This window comes from Epinephelus moara, chromosome 8 (genome assembly GCF_006386435.1).
Source record: "Epinephelus moara isolate mb chromosome 8, YSFRI_EMoa_1.0, whole genome shotgun sequence".
Classification (NCBI taxonomy): domain Eukaryota; kingdom Metazoa; phylum Chordata; class Actinopteri; order Perciformes; family Serranidae; genus Epinephelus; species Epinephelus moara.
In genome coordinates, this window is record NC_065513.1 from 4,125,631 (window position 1) to 4,140,930 (window position 15,300).

The 15,300-nt window shown below is 40.6% G+C and overlaps 2 protein-coding genes across 3 annotated transcripts in view; both read left to right on the plus strand.

The window, feature by feature from the left end:
* adgrd2 (adhesion G protein-coupled receptor D2) overlaps nt 1-15,300 on the plus strand; it is a 153,628-nt gene that overhangs the window by 55,053 nt on the left and 83,275 nt on the right. For both annotated transcript variants that reach the window (XM_050050313.1, XM_050050312.1), the window contains exons 8-10: nt 9,938-10,049; nt 12,642-12,776; nt 13,131-13,239. In XM_050050313.1, coding sequence (XP_049906270.1) covers nt 9,938-10,049; nt 12,642-12,776; nt 13,131-13,239 — 356 coding nt within the window. The remainder of the gene's footprint in view (nt 1-9,937; nt 10,050-12,641; nt 12,777-13,130; nt 13,240-15,300) is intronic.
* The window catches only part of LOC126393944 (coiled-coil domain-containing protein 106-like), a 613,357-nt gene that overhangs the window by 5,628 nt on the left and 592,429 nt on the right, over nt 1-15,300 (plus strand). The gene's annotated exons all lie outside the window — the stretch shown is intronic.

Here is a 15,300-nt window from a genome sequence, read left to right on the forward strand (position 1 = left end):
ACAGTGGGTCCCAATTTTGATACCATGACAACACTAATCTGGAGGGGGTTCATCTGCAAAAACTAATGAACAACTAAACAATGATATTCGGTATTCGGTACTCGGTATTCGGCCAAGCGTTTAATAATATTCGGCTTCGGCCACAAATTTTCATTTCGGTGCATCCCTACTAAACCCTCACAAGTAATATTGCACATTGATCAAAAGTGACTTGTGCAGGAAGCGATTACACAATGATAGAAATGGTAACATAAATATATTCTATTCTACTCACTTTCAAATTATCTGGACTTTAAACAGATGTGACGTGGAATGAGAATGCTATTGATTTGTGTAGATTGTCATTCGTAGTAAATTGTGTCTTGAAAAACATGAGCATTTTGTCCCTTTTAACATTTACTCACTTTATAAATGAATAAAAGGTATTGTGGGTATCATCTGTACGTTTGGTTATCGTTTAAGGCGACGGTCTTTAAATGCGCGTTCCCGCGACCAGGGGTGCTTCTCACAGCAGGCATGCTTAATACGGCACAACACTGGCGGTTCAAGCCATCTGTTCAACAGCTGCCCTCACTGTTTAAGTTAAGTGTGTCACATATGATCTATCTTCTAATTCATTCAGTGCTGTAGACAAACATTATCACTGCATCATTATTGTGAAGTGATTTATTTCATAACCCTGTCGCCCCTCGTGTCAATGGGAAAACAATTGCCGTAATACTGTAATAGCCACGGGCCTTGACTTTCAGTAGTCATTGGGATTCATCAAAGTAAGCATGTTAAGCAGGCTCATTATGCCCTCTGCTATACAATGGTATTCGCTCATTTCAAGCAAAGCAAGTTGTTCTCGTCATCGTCATTCATAAATATAAATAACTTAACATGCGTATCATGCCGTTATCTTACCACACTTCCTGTATCATTTCAAATTAAAAGCCCATCTGCGATTTCTTCGGTGTGGGTTTTATAGGTGACCACCATAGAATATACTATAGCACAACACTTAAAAACGCACTCATATAGTACTTGTATTAACTCACTTTCCTCTACTTTTAGGAAACTGCATGTGCTTTCAGATCAACTGTTCATCAGGTGGCACTTCTTCAAATTTGCTAATATTTTATGTCTTACATTCACTGAGTTATAGCGCACAGTTAGTCTGTATGTATAAGTAATTAAATTAATGTTTTAAATGGGTAAATATATATACATATATATATATATATATATATATATATATGTATATATATACAGTATATATATATATATAGAGAGAGAGAGAGAGAGAGAGAGAGAGAGAGAAAATAAAAGAAGAATTAAAGTTAAATATAAAAATAAATAATATATCCTGGGCAAAAATAATAATGTGATAACACGTGCAGGGTTCCTGTGGAGCGGGGTTCCTGTGGAGTGCCGTGAAGTTTGGTTGGTTCAAGGCAAACCTGAAATGCACATTGGACATGGCTTAGTGGCGACGATTTCAAACACAAGTGCACAATCGGTTTCACTATAACTCACAGCATTCACAGACAAAGCACTTGTCTTTTGCTAGACACATTTTCCACTCAAATACAACATGCCAATGTTTTAGCACAAGCCTATGGCTTTTAAAATTGTATAAATTAGCCTAGCAGCTAGCAGACTCTCCTCTGCTCATATGAAGCAAGGGCCAACAGCAGCACTTAACAAAGTCTACCAAATAAAACCAGTGGCATGACCATCTGACTTTTTTCAAGCTGTTTTGGCTATTGGTGACCCTATCTCAATCATCATAAATCAACTGTCACAATAATTGAGGGGCAGAATTTTTCTACTGTTAGCGGATTAGCAAAGTACCCACCATGGGTTTTGGGGGGAGGCAAGTATGGCCTGATATTAGCAATGTTTCATAAATCAAGTTTTTGTGCACTAATTTCTCATTCATATAGCTGGTGGTGGTCTTTTGTGGCTCTCTCATCTGCTACCTCTCAATCAAGTCTTTGTTATAGTTTGTCCTATTGCCCACCTTTATATTTGATGGAGTCACAGTCATGCATCAACCATTTGCCATTTCTGTTTGGTTTTCATATCGCTATTTTGTCATTGTTGACCTGATATTTGCTTGCTGTTCAGACCTCTTTTCCTTGCACTTGTTTATATGATTCCAATTCTGTCTGCCTCAATTCAGTTTTGCTTGCTGTCATTTATCACGTTCCCACGACACCCATGTTCCACGCTATCTCCATATGCACAGTCATTCATGGTCCTGTAACTACATGCTGCATGCACTAACACCAGCTTGTCTGCTAATTGCTCACCTTTATCACTTTATAATCCACAATCATGCATCACCCATCACTATTTCATCCTGGTTATCTAATCACAATTTCTGTGTTGCTGATTTCTTATCTGCTGGTCTTAGGACCTATTCTGCTGTACTCATTTATTCGTGTTGGCCATAAATGAATGTAATTTTATTGGTTCAATTCTCTTTACCTTACTTGCATTTATCATGCTGCTCACTCATTTACATGGTCTTTGGGACCTCAAGCAAATGCACAATCATGGTGTGCAGGACCTCATGCTGTATGCATAAACACCCATGTTCTTCGGGACCTCATACAAATGCACAATCATGGTCTGTGGGACCTCATGCCGTATGCACAAACAGCCATGGTCTTCGGGACCGCTTGCTGTATGCCCTCAACTTATTTTTTGTTGATAATGCGACCATTCATTTCTTTTTGTCATGCTGACTTAATTTCTGTTTGGTTGTCGGACCTTATTTTACTTCACCATTTTGTTTAAGTTGGTCTCACGACCTTAGTTTCTCTTCGGTCTATGACCTTTTATTTCAGTTGGTCTTCACTGACCTTTTGTTTTGTTCTACACATGGTCCTTAGAACCCCAGCCTGTGCACCACAGTCTAGAGGACCTGATGCTCATATACAGTATTTTCTGTTTGGTTGTCAGACCATAATTTCTGTTTGTCAATGGTGACCTTAATTTCTGTTTAGTTGCCGGACCTTATTTTACTTTCACCAGTTTATTTAAGGTGGTCTTATGACCTTAGTGTTGGGTCTTATGGCCTTTTATTTACGTTTGGTCCTTGTTGACCTTTTATTATGTTCCACATATAGGCCCAGGTCACTAGGACCTTGCACCAGTCACAGTATTTTCAGTTTGGTCATCAGACCCTTAATTTATGTTGCTGTCATGATGAAAACTTTATGTTAGGTCGCCAGACCTTAATGTTTTTTTTTTTAAAACATTTTATTTAAGTTGGTCTTCTGACTTTAATTTATGTTTGGTCTTATGACCTTTTATTTCAGTGGGTCCTCATTGACCTGTTATTATGCTTAACATATAGATACCCATGGTCTGCAGAATCATGCACTTTTCAGCCATCCTTTCTGGCATTTCACCATTATTTCTGATGTCACAACTTCCTTCATCTCTAGCTTTTATATCATTTGGTGGTTAGACCTCAACACGTTTCTTTACTGCCTTCTTCTCAACACTTTTCGCCTCTATCATCATCTACTAGTTAGTGGCTCCCTAGCTGTCATTCCAGACATATTCCTACCACACATGTTTTTCATTTAACCTTTATTCAAACAGGGAGTTCCACTGAGAGCGAGCTCTCTTTTTCAAGGGCGCTTTGTATGCATAACAAAAATACACAATTACAGAGTTAACAGAGTTAAATACACTATATAAAAATACATGCAATACAACATAATGGTAAAAGTTCACATCACAGGTACTAGGACTAGCAAGAGCAGGACTGATCGCTAAGCAGTGTATCATCAAGTAAAACCTTGAAAGTCTCAATGGAAACAAGTCTGTCCAACTTAAGTGCATCCTGGAGCTTGTTCCATTTGTCAGGGGCATAAAAACTGAAGGCAGTCTTTCCTAACTCACTGTTCGTACATGGAATGTAAAGTCTTATATGAGTCTGTGAGTGTGTATGATGTCCAGAGATACTGGGTATTAAAAGTGAACTTAAATATGAGGGAAGCTTTCCACACAGAGCTTTGTAAATGAATAAAAGACAATGTAATTCTCTACGAATGGCAAGAGAAGGCCAACCCACTTTTCCGTATAAAGTGCAGTGATGCGTGAGATACTGATCCCTGGTAATGAAGCGTAGGGCGCTATGAAAAACTGCATCCAGAGGTTTCAAGGTGGAGGATGAAGCATGCATGTAAATGATATCGCCAAAATCAAAAACGGACATTATTGAAAATTGCACAATGGTCTCCCGCTAGGTAAAGAAAAACAAGACTTATTTCTGTATAAAAAAAACCTATCCTAGCTCGTAATTTTTGTGTGAGGTGATCCACATGGGTTCGAAAAGAGAGCTTAGATCTGGATCTAGTACCATCTGCAACAACAGCTTGTGTTCTTCCTGAGAGATAGTTTGAGAACCAGTTGACAGAGGAATTATCTAGGCCAATGGATGATAGTTTCCTTAATAATATAATGTGGTTCACAGTATCAGATGCCTTAGACAGGTCAACAAAAAGGGCTGCACAGTGCTGGTGATTATCAAGACCATTTAAGATGCTGTTGACAACAAGTGCTGAGGCTGTGGCAGTGCTATGACCTGGTCTGAAGCCTGATTGTTGAGGTTGAAGTATATTTTGTGAGTCTAGGAAAACCCAAAGCTGTGAGTTTACTACAGATTCCAAAACCTTAGCCAAGCAGCATAACTTTGAGATTGGGCGATAGTTACTCAAATCGCTTGGGCTACCACCTTTTAGTAGTGGAACGACCTGAGCAGATTTCCACACTGCTGGAATTCTACCTGATGTAAATGTTAGATTGAAAATGTGGGCAAGCAGTGAAGTGATTATGTGGGCACTCAGATGCAGGAGATATGGATCTAGATTGTCCTCTCCTTTGGATTTCTTGAGGTTAAGATGAGTAAGTGCATTCAGGACTTCAGTCTGGTTTACGGATCTGAGTGAGAAACTGCTGGTAGGAGGATAAGGAATGGATGCAGGACCAGGGGCAGGGTCAACTGGAGCCAGATTATTAGGCAAACTATCATATAGATGTCCAGGTTGTCCAGGAGGTTGCAAGAGAAGATAAATAATAATCAGACTTAGTCTTTTGTATCATGCCAATACATTTATTGCGCAGTTTCCCAAAGTGCAACCAATCAGGTGGGCTATTAGAGCATCTTGCTTTCGACCAGGCTAAATCTCTTAGTCGGAGAGCTTCAGTAATGTCTGAAGAGAACCAGGGATTAGACCGATTTTTTTATTCTAAAGTTTTTGTAGGGGGCATATTTATCTGTGAGAGAATTAAAAACATTTGTAAAATACTCAAAAGCCAGCTCAGAGTTTGGAATGAGGCCAACCCTCTCTAGGCCTGCACGAGACAAGTCATATAAAAATGCCTGTTTGTTAAAATCTTTAAAATTACGCTTCCTGATAATGCGTCCACTAAATGTCTGACCTTTGACCATCCTTACACAAGCAGTGGGGCAGTGATCGCTGATATCTTGAGCAAGGACTCCGCTGCACGGGTATTTAAGTGGTCTATTTGTTAAAATGAGGTCAATCAGAGTGGATTTGGAGTCATCTTTATAGTTTGGTCTAGTGGGAGAGGAGATCAGCTGGCATAAATTTAATTCTAAGCATAAGTCTTTCAGTCTAGAAGAACTTGCAGATCTGCAGTCTAGATTCAAATCCCCCTAATAATTTGCCCAACTCATCTAAGGCCGAGTTAGGAGCAGAAGGAGGGCGATAAATCCCACTGATTGTGATGTGATGGTCACCCCCAACACAGACATCCAGAACAACACACTCAAAGCTATTAGGGACAGAAGAAGATAAAATTATATGTGCAGTCAAGTGCTCTGTAACATAGATAATTACCCCGCCCCCTTTTGATTTTCTGTCAACTCTGAACGAGTTAAAACCAGTAATAGTTATGTCTGAGTCTGAGACTTTTCCAGAGAGCCAGGACTCTGTGATGACAAGTATGTCCAGGGCAGTCTCATTTATCAGGACATTAATGAAATCAAGTTTAGGCAATAAACTCCTAACATTTAAATGCAAGAATTTCAGCCCGTCACATGACCGAAATTCATGCAGTGACCTAAATTCACCAGGTTGTACGGGAGGAGAATTAATCTCAAGGGAGCTGACATTACAGGAGGGGTCTAGATGCTGCAATGACTTGCATTTTATATTGACAAGATTATTTGGGTTGACAGAGTTGCGTCTAGGTGGAGGCAAGAAATGCCTGCAGGATATAATGGGGCGGATAGGGAATGTAATACCATAGAGTGGCCAAGGGGGGGGGAGCTAGTGAAATCAGTAATAACTGTTAACACACATAATGATGAAGGCGAGGAAGAGCAGCTATTCTGGACATCCCTCCGCAAGAGGGCGCCAGCACCAGTTGAGGGTGTATGGCTGTGTTGAGTGGACAGGGGTAGAGGGAGAAGCACAGAGAGGCCAGGGGTGCGTCCCAAGTCTCTTATTTTTATAGTGCTACTGCTAGCTCCTAGCTTGAACCGGAAGTCGTTCGAGGTCCACCATCTTCTAGGCCGTCCCAAGTCTCTTATTTGTGCAGCGAGGAGCTAGCGCTAGGAGCTAGCAGCAAGCTTTAAGCAGCTACGAGCTAGGATGGTCGAGAGGTTCCTAACAGGAAGTCTTTTTCAGCTTGAGGCCATGACGTATAAATACCCGCCCCCTACATCTGGCTCATTTGAACGAGATGGCAGACAAACAGCGCAAGTGTACCCGTTACATGCATTCTTTGCAATGAAACGCTGTCATTCACATGCCTACGTGACTATGAAGAGTAACGTTAATGATAATGATAATGTTAAGACTGTCCTGTTGTAATTAAGTTTATTTCATTCACAATCCGTTACGTTGTTCAGCGGACTGTCGGTGATGTGTGGCTGTTAAATGTGCAGCTGCTCATGTCCAGAACCACACGTGTTGATATAACACCACGCACACACACACACAAACACATTTGCCCATCATTAATTGTCCTGCATGTCATGTGAGTGGAATNTAAAGCCCTGTGAGGCAAATTGTGATTTGTGATATTGGGCTTTATAAATAAAATTGAATTGACTGAGGCAGACTGACAGGTCTGATGTCTTATTCACTCAGCAGCTGACTTGTTGAATGATGGCGAGTGGATTTAATAATAGTGATAATAATGATGATGATAATAATAATGAAAATAATGCTCATCACAGTGACAGTGGCAGGGCTACAGACCCTAATGGAGTTGGAGGAGGATTGTATGATGCTCAGTGCTGATGAGGGGGGGCAACTCTGTAAGCCTGGCATTGGGGTGGAGGTTCTTCTGGGACAAGGAGTAAAATATGAATTTACTGAGCGGCATCTGTGAGAGCAGACAGCGGGGGAGATGGGCATGACAGAGTGGGGTGAAAGCGCCGCAGAGGGGCCGACAGGCTCCAGAGCCAGAGAGGACAGGGAGAGAGGGGGGTCCTGCTCCCCGAGGCTGGAGAACATGTTGAATGTGGACAACTTGCGGGCCTTAGATGGGTGGGGACGGTTAAGGAGTTTTCCACCATGTCTGCCCCTGCCAGCAACAACCCAGCTAGGGGAAGTGTCGCGTCCCAGAGGGATCTTCGGCTTGGCTCCCTCGCGCTCCCAGTGGCGGTCAGCAGACTCGGGGACATTGGTGGCAGTGACGGGGGACAGTTTTATCAAGTTCCTCAGTGGACACAGCAGTGGACACTTTACCCAGGAGGACGACGGAGTCAGTTGAGACTGTTTCTGCTGTGGATGCAGTCGCAATAGCAAACATGGAGTCCAAGAGCTCTTCATCATCTCTGATCTGGTGTAAAACGGAGATTCTGCCTTCCAGCTCGGAGATGAGTTGTGATTTATGGAGACAGCCCTCGCATCCTGGCGAAGAGGTGAATGAAGGCATGAATCGTTCAGGGGTGGAGGGCTCTCATCAGAGTTGTTCCATCTCATTCAAGGCTTATGTTTGTCATATATTTTACGATGTACATATCCTTCCATAGTCTTTCTCGTTTTGCTTTATGCGTGTTTCTCTAGCTGACAAGATCACCTCATGTCAAATGGTTGGTTGTCCCTCTCCCTTCTTCCTATCCTATCCGACTATGGATTAATCACCCTCCTTAAATTATACCATCTCTAGGGGTCTAATCGCCAAAGACTTTCCAGATTTTATTCTTATGTGCATATGTTAATAATATTCTTTTACTATAAAAACGTGTCTCTCCTGATTGAAATGAAGCTCAGCATAAGTTAAATCAGGAAGACTTTTTTTGTGCTTATTCATTCACAACTCTCTCCATCCCACTCCCACTGCTTCCTCTAATCAGCTGACTATGGGTGTTCACTCTTCTAGTCATCCAATCAACCTCTGCCACAATCTCTCTCAGCCAATCAGGATGCCACTGCAAAATTTAATATCTGCTCTCTCTTCTGCTGCTGTCAGCCATCATTTTAGGTAGAATCTTTGCACCCTCCTCCACCCCATTCACCTCCAGCCATTGTATCCAGAGTCCAGGACAAGGTCAACAAAGGCTCATTCCTCTACTCATCCAGATCATCAGCACTTCTCCATCTTACTCTGATCTCATCTTCACCACCTCTACCACTACCAGCGTCCAGGTTCCCTATTCGACTATGGATTCATCACCCTCCTTAAATCATACCATCTCTACGGGATCTAATCGCCAAAGACTTTCCACATTTTTATTCATATATGCACATGTTAATAAATATTATTTTACTATAAAAACGTGTCTCTCCTGATTGAATTGTTTTAAAAAGTGGGTCCAGCATGTGAACCTGACCCGGGGAACCCACTGGTTGTTCTGGTTGTTATTGGTTTGTGAATGTTAATTGTTGTTACTGTAATTTATGTTACTGTAGTTGAAGCATTCTTCAGCGCAAGAATTTCCTTTGGGATAAATATAGTTCTGTTGTGTTATATTGAATTGAATTGAATCAACTTGCCCCAAACCTGGGACAAATTGAGCAGCAGGAACATTTTTTTCCTGAGTCACATTTTCAGAGCCCTTTGTCATAGATGCATTCTCATCATTTCAATTGATAGGGGACATCTTGAAATATGGGCAGATGTTTTCATTGCAGTTCTGTCTTATGTCTCCCTGCGGAGAGGACAGCATGGCAGACAGACAGATGCTTTTTCTGCTCCAAAGCACTAGAGGGCAGTGTGCTCCTATAGATACACAATTATAACCGCTCATCATCAGCACTAGAATGATGATAGTAGAACAGAGTTGATAAATGCTACAGCCGCCTCCATACATCTCGATTAAGACATAGCTTGATTGTCCAGTTTTCACATTCAGAATTTCTGATCAAAAGCAGAATTCAGAAAGCAAAACATGCTCTAGCCCAGTTCATAGTGAGTACATTGTGTTCTTCCAAACTCTATTACCAAGTCGTTTTATTGTCACTTCTGCCTCTGCAATATTGATGTGTGCAACTTGATGAGGTTGCATTATGACAAGTGTTGTGTTTCTCTCAGCGCTTGGCTCCCTTCCCCCCAGGCCTCTCTGCGCTCCAAGGCCACCTCAGCCCAGACTCAATGGATGAGCAGCACTCTGAAAAACTGTGCCTGTACTCACCCACAAACCTCCCCCTCTCTCTGCTCCCAGCTCTGTCTCCAAGGCTCAGCTCTTAGAGGGCCATATTGAATTCAGAAGGAAGGGTTTCACAACAGACAATGGCAAAATCCTGGATTTTACCCATCATTATAGGCCAGTCTATTGAACTGTGTGTGCTCTCTTCAGCCAAACTCTGTGTAGACTGTGGCAAACAGTAAGAATTTTCTCGTTATGTGGTATTTCAATGGTAATTTTGAAATGTAGCTCTTTTGCTTTGATGGAGGCAGGGCAGAGCGGATGAGTGTTGCTGCTGCTTAGACACCGCTGCTCCGTGTGTTCTAGGTGGTGAACGGCCCCATGGATGTGGTCAGGAGTATTGACCGGATGGTGACCAACCTGAGCCCTCACTTGATGGCAGAGACTGATTACCTCACCATTCACAGACCCAATATCAGTGAGTCACACACACACACACACACACACTGACATATAAGAACTTGAAACTAATATAGCAAAGGAATTTTGATATTAAAGGGTGACACATTTGAGCTAGATCAGGGTCCTTCGTGGCAGTCCTTTAGAAAGCTGACTGCTCTGAAGAAAAATAAAACAAGTAAACAGTTGACCTTAAAAAAGATATGGTCCATACACCAGTAGAAAGAGTAATCACACAGTAACAGAATGGAAAACAATCATACTAGAACTAGGTAGAAAGGAATTTTTGACTTAATCAAATACCAGTTAAAAAAAATAATGCTGTATGTAGGGCTAAGCATAATATCCATATTATAGTGATATGATATGAGACTAGATATTGTCTTGGATTTTGGATATTGTCATAAGTGTGTCTTTTCCTGGTTTGAAAGGCTGCATTACAGTAAAGTGATGTAATTTTCTGAACCTGCCAGACTGTTCTAGCTTTTCTGTTATTTGTCTTTACCATATCTACTGTACTGCTGATTGTTTATCAAAAATCTCATTGTGCCCCTCTGTAAGTGGGAGATTCAAATCACCAGTTGGAGACCCTTCAGTCAACTGGGATTCTTTGAAATCGAGCAGTCTGTTCTCATTCCAAAATCATCAAATACCGCAGCTTTGTCAGTGACTTCGGCATCAGACACTGATGCCAAAAGACACCTTTTGCAGTGGTATGATACACTGCTGGACGGGCAACATCAGTGTGTAACATGGCCTTATGGCACCTGTCACAGTGGAATGATAGGCCATAGGATGGCGTCAGTTTAAAAACACTGCCAGTAACAACCCTATAGCAATAATACAACAAACTATAGGGCAACTATGGACTTTTCCCTGGGAGCCCAGTGTTTGCTTCTTGTGTGAATGTGAACCTAGCGAGTCATATGTAGACATGAAAGTCCACAGACAAAGCGATGACGTGATGACTTAAGATGAGAACATGTCTTCTGCATGGCAGAAGAGAGGCTTTGCCCAGTCAAGCTCTGGAATAATGTTATTTTCTGCCTTCAAATGAGAAGTGGTGAATTCTCAGCTAACAGTAACTTAATATGTTACAGTCTCTGACTTTTGTTTAATATTTAGTGCTGGCAAAAAATGTTGCCCATTTCCGATCCGTTGTTGGTAAAACTGTACTCACCAGAGTAATAGCTGAGATCTCTGAACAAAATTATGTCCAATGGAACTTATTTTTATCTATCTATCTATCTATCTATCTATCTATCTATCTATCTATCTATCTATCTATCTATCTATCATCTGCCACCTTTTACTTACAATAATGGAGGAATACACAGAAGTCTACAAACTTTCAAAGTCAAACTTACTTTCAAAGTAATAAAATCAGACATACCACAGCACTTGTCACATGCAGTGTGAAGATTTGGTCATGGAACTTTTAAAACCTCTATTTTTCTTTTAATATCCTTACCTCGGCATTGTACTTAAGGATGTAGTAAGAAACATCTCAAGTAGATTCCTGAGATAAAAAAAAATAAAGTACCGACTTCTTACAACCCAGCAGGATAAAGTTGCCATGGTAATGCTGTTCCAGCTCTGATTAATAAATCTTGATTAACCTTTATTGTTGTTTTGATTGTGTGGATATTAAAAACATCTAGGGGGAAGCACAGAACTTGTTTTGTTACATAAATATAACATGAGAAAACATATTGTAAAGTTAATATGATTTGACACAAAATACATATTTTTATATATATTTTATTGTTAAGGATATACAATACAAAAGTTCTTACATCATCAATATAGACTTTTACCCAGACTGATAACAGATTTTATATGTAAGGAAATTTCCTAATGATGAAACTTAAGGGACTGTCCTTGGGAAGGGGGTAGCTGGGGTGTATTCCTTTTCACCCTTGCAAAGCCACAGATATTTTTCCTTGAGCCCCCCTGAATGACTGGCAGAAAATTTCTGACCCTCCCTCCACCATGAATTAGTTATTGGATTTTTAAAACTTACCCTTTGATGTTTGAAAGTTAAAAGTTGAAGATGAAATCTTGGAGTTTAAAAAAAGCCTTGATTTTCACTCTTATCTTGCAAGCTAGTTAATTAGTGCAAGCAGTTTAGTTTTGGCCAAATGTTAAATGAGATATAGAATAAAGTCATTTTGATTAAATATTACTATTTTATGGTCATTTTTGTTTGTTTGTTTGTTTGTTTGTTTTCCTGATGAAAGCGACCATTGCATATGATGTGTCCATGGACTGTAGGAATTTCAAAAATCCATGATAATTTCTGTTTTTACAGTTTCTGGCTGTGGTAAATGGTATAATTTTGATGATTTTTAAAGCAAGCTTTTTTTTTTCTTTACAAAAAAAAAAAAAAAAAAAAGCAAATGGGGTGAAAATAAATACCACTATTTCAATTTGTGTGCCTCTCCTCAGTCCCTCCCCAGTGCTCAAAAAAATTATTTGACATACCTCCCTCTTTTTGCACCATCCCCTCCCCCAACATAAGTAATAAACAGTACCTAAGATGCGCTTTCCTCAGGCTTTTTATGCAGAGAATTAACCATTGGTTTTTGCTCTTCGTTTTATGTCTTTTCAGAACTAGAGGTGCAGCAGCAGAGGCTGCAGGAAGGATCCAGAGGATCAAGCTTCTGTGGGCCTGAGACAGAAAAACACACCAACCTAGACTGTATTTCAGTCCCACATCAGAGGATACAGGATCTCCATAACAACGGTAGGAAGATGCTGCAAGAACCAATCATCTTCCTTCACCTGCACTTAAAGCAGTCACTTATTCAGACTTATTTATCACAATGCTGAGTGTTTGCAAAGAGAGAAGACACAGTTTAGTCTTGCAAGTGAACGACAAACTTGTGAATGTGTAGCATGGATTCACCTACTTATACTCTCAAGGTCTTGCAGTGAATTGCAGATGGAGGCACATTGTTGGGCCTTGAAACATCTATTCATCTTGAACAATAAGTGATCCTAAATGAACTACATTTCTCTTAGTAGGCTATACTGTTTTATTTGGCTGTCTGTCGCAAGCTGCAAAAAGAATCATGTTGCTGTTGTGTTGAATGTGCAGGCTTCCAAAAGCTCACGTTGGTCAACACGTGGTATGCCTCTCTGCGGCCTCTTTTCAGTCCTGAGGAGAACATCACCATGGTTCCTACTGTCACTGATGGCAGCCAGAGGTAACATACAAGCACAAGTGGAGCTGGAAATTAACCTTTCATGTCATTTTCTACTGCACCATCACCACACCCGTCACAGTATATAGGTGGGCTATTGAATAATAAATACAGGATGTTACAGTAATGCTGAAAAGTGGTTATGTCTGCCAAAATAATGATTATGCCCACACTTGTGTCCCAACCTTTTAGATTTTAGACATTTTATTGTAGAATCAGGCACTACATGTTGCAAGAGTTTAATCCACCTGTTGTTGTCACAGATAAAGCACAGACATTGAATATGCCTAACTATGGCTCCATACCATGTGCCAGAGAGGCACGCTAATGAGTTAGCATACATCGGGGCTGTACACATTGTTTCACCTGTGTTTGAGAAGTCAGTATGTCTGCTCAGACTATCCTGTGCTAGTTCCAAATGTCTGTTTTCAGCTATTGTTTTGATGTACGCTGCAACACCTCATTAAAATAGAGCAACTGTTAAGCGGTTAAGTTCTTACTTAAGCTTGTAGAATAAAGGTATCAACCTACATGACACAGGGTTAACACTAAGTTACTCTATGCTAAAACATCAGCATGCACAATAGATTGAGCTAAACTAGAGATGATTGTGGGAACTCATTTGAAGGTGCTAGGGATGCACGAGAATATCAGCATGTCATCGGTATCAGCCGATATTGGCTTTAAAATGAATTATCAGAATAAGCCAACATGCTTTTTCTTATTTTGCACAATGAATCACATGAATATCACATACATTGTAAATCATTCTATTTCATGTCTTCATCTGCTGGTGGGCCTTTGCAATAAGACTATGCATGCATAATCTGATGTTATTTCCACTACAGAAGAGACTTGATGATCACTGAACATCGGTGGGGAAAAATAAAAATATTGATATCGACATTGATTTTTGGACAAACAAGTTGTTATATATCAGCATATCGGATATTGGCAAATAATCCAATATCACGCATACCTAGAAGGTGTAGAAGGTGCTGTATGTAATTCGGTAGAAATTTCTTCAAATACTGACACTTTAGGTGGTAGCCAGACCAGATCACCAACCCAAAATGCCATAATTTGAAGACCTGGGAATGAGACTCAGCAGTCATCTATATTTCTTCAGAGTTACATGCAGCATTTTCAAATATTACATATTATTTATGTTAATTATATTTAGTCTAATTCATTTCCTAAGTGGTGAGTGGTGAATTCAGGTTACATTTGCCCCATTAGGGGTCGCCAAAGCCTCACAGGGAGATGCAAAGTCTTCTTGTTTTTAAGGGGTGTAAGAACCTTTTTAAAAAAAAAAAAAAAAAAAAAACTTTGTGGAAAACTGAATGCATTTATTAATATTAAAAGTTTGATTATTATTCAAGATATTCATTCATTCATTTTCCATAACCACTTACCCTTTAGAGGTCATGAGGGGGCTGGAGCCTATCCCCGCTGATATTGGGCGAGAGGTGGGGTATATCGTGGACAGGTCGTCAGACTATCGCAGGGCTGACACATAGAGACAACCATTCATGTTCACATTCACACCTACGGCCAATTCAGAGTCACCAATTAACCTGACGTGCATGTCTTTGGATTGTGGGAGGAAGCCGTACTATCCAGAGAAAACCCATGCTGACACAGGAAGAAAATGCAAACCCCACACAGAAGGGGTCCGCCACCCCGAGGTTCAAATCCCCCACCCTGGGATCAAACCAGGAACCCTCTTGCTGTGAGGCGACAATGCTAACCACTGTACCACCATACTAAAGATATAAACATTGACCTGAACGCAAGCTATACTCACTCTCTGCTGAACAGCCTTGTCCTGTGTTAGAAAAGTACACCATAGCACGTAGCACCATAGAGCTTGTATAACAATGGCTAGGAATCTGAGAGATGAAAACACTGAAAAACTAAGCCTACAGAGAGCTCCAGGTATGACGATTTTCAGTAGGCCGATGCAGAAGTTAGCATCACCCTGGTTCCCTTGTCAAAAAGCCTATAGGACTTTTTAGTTGGATTCTGGATTATTGCAGAAAATAAACTCAATGGCAAACACAA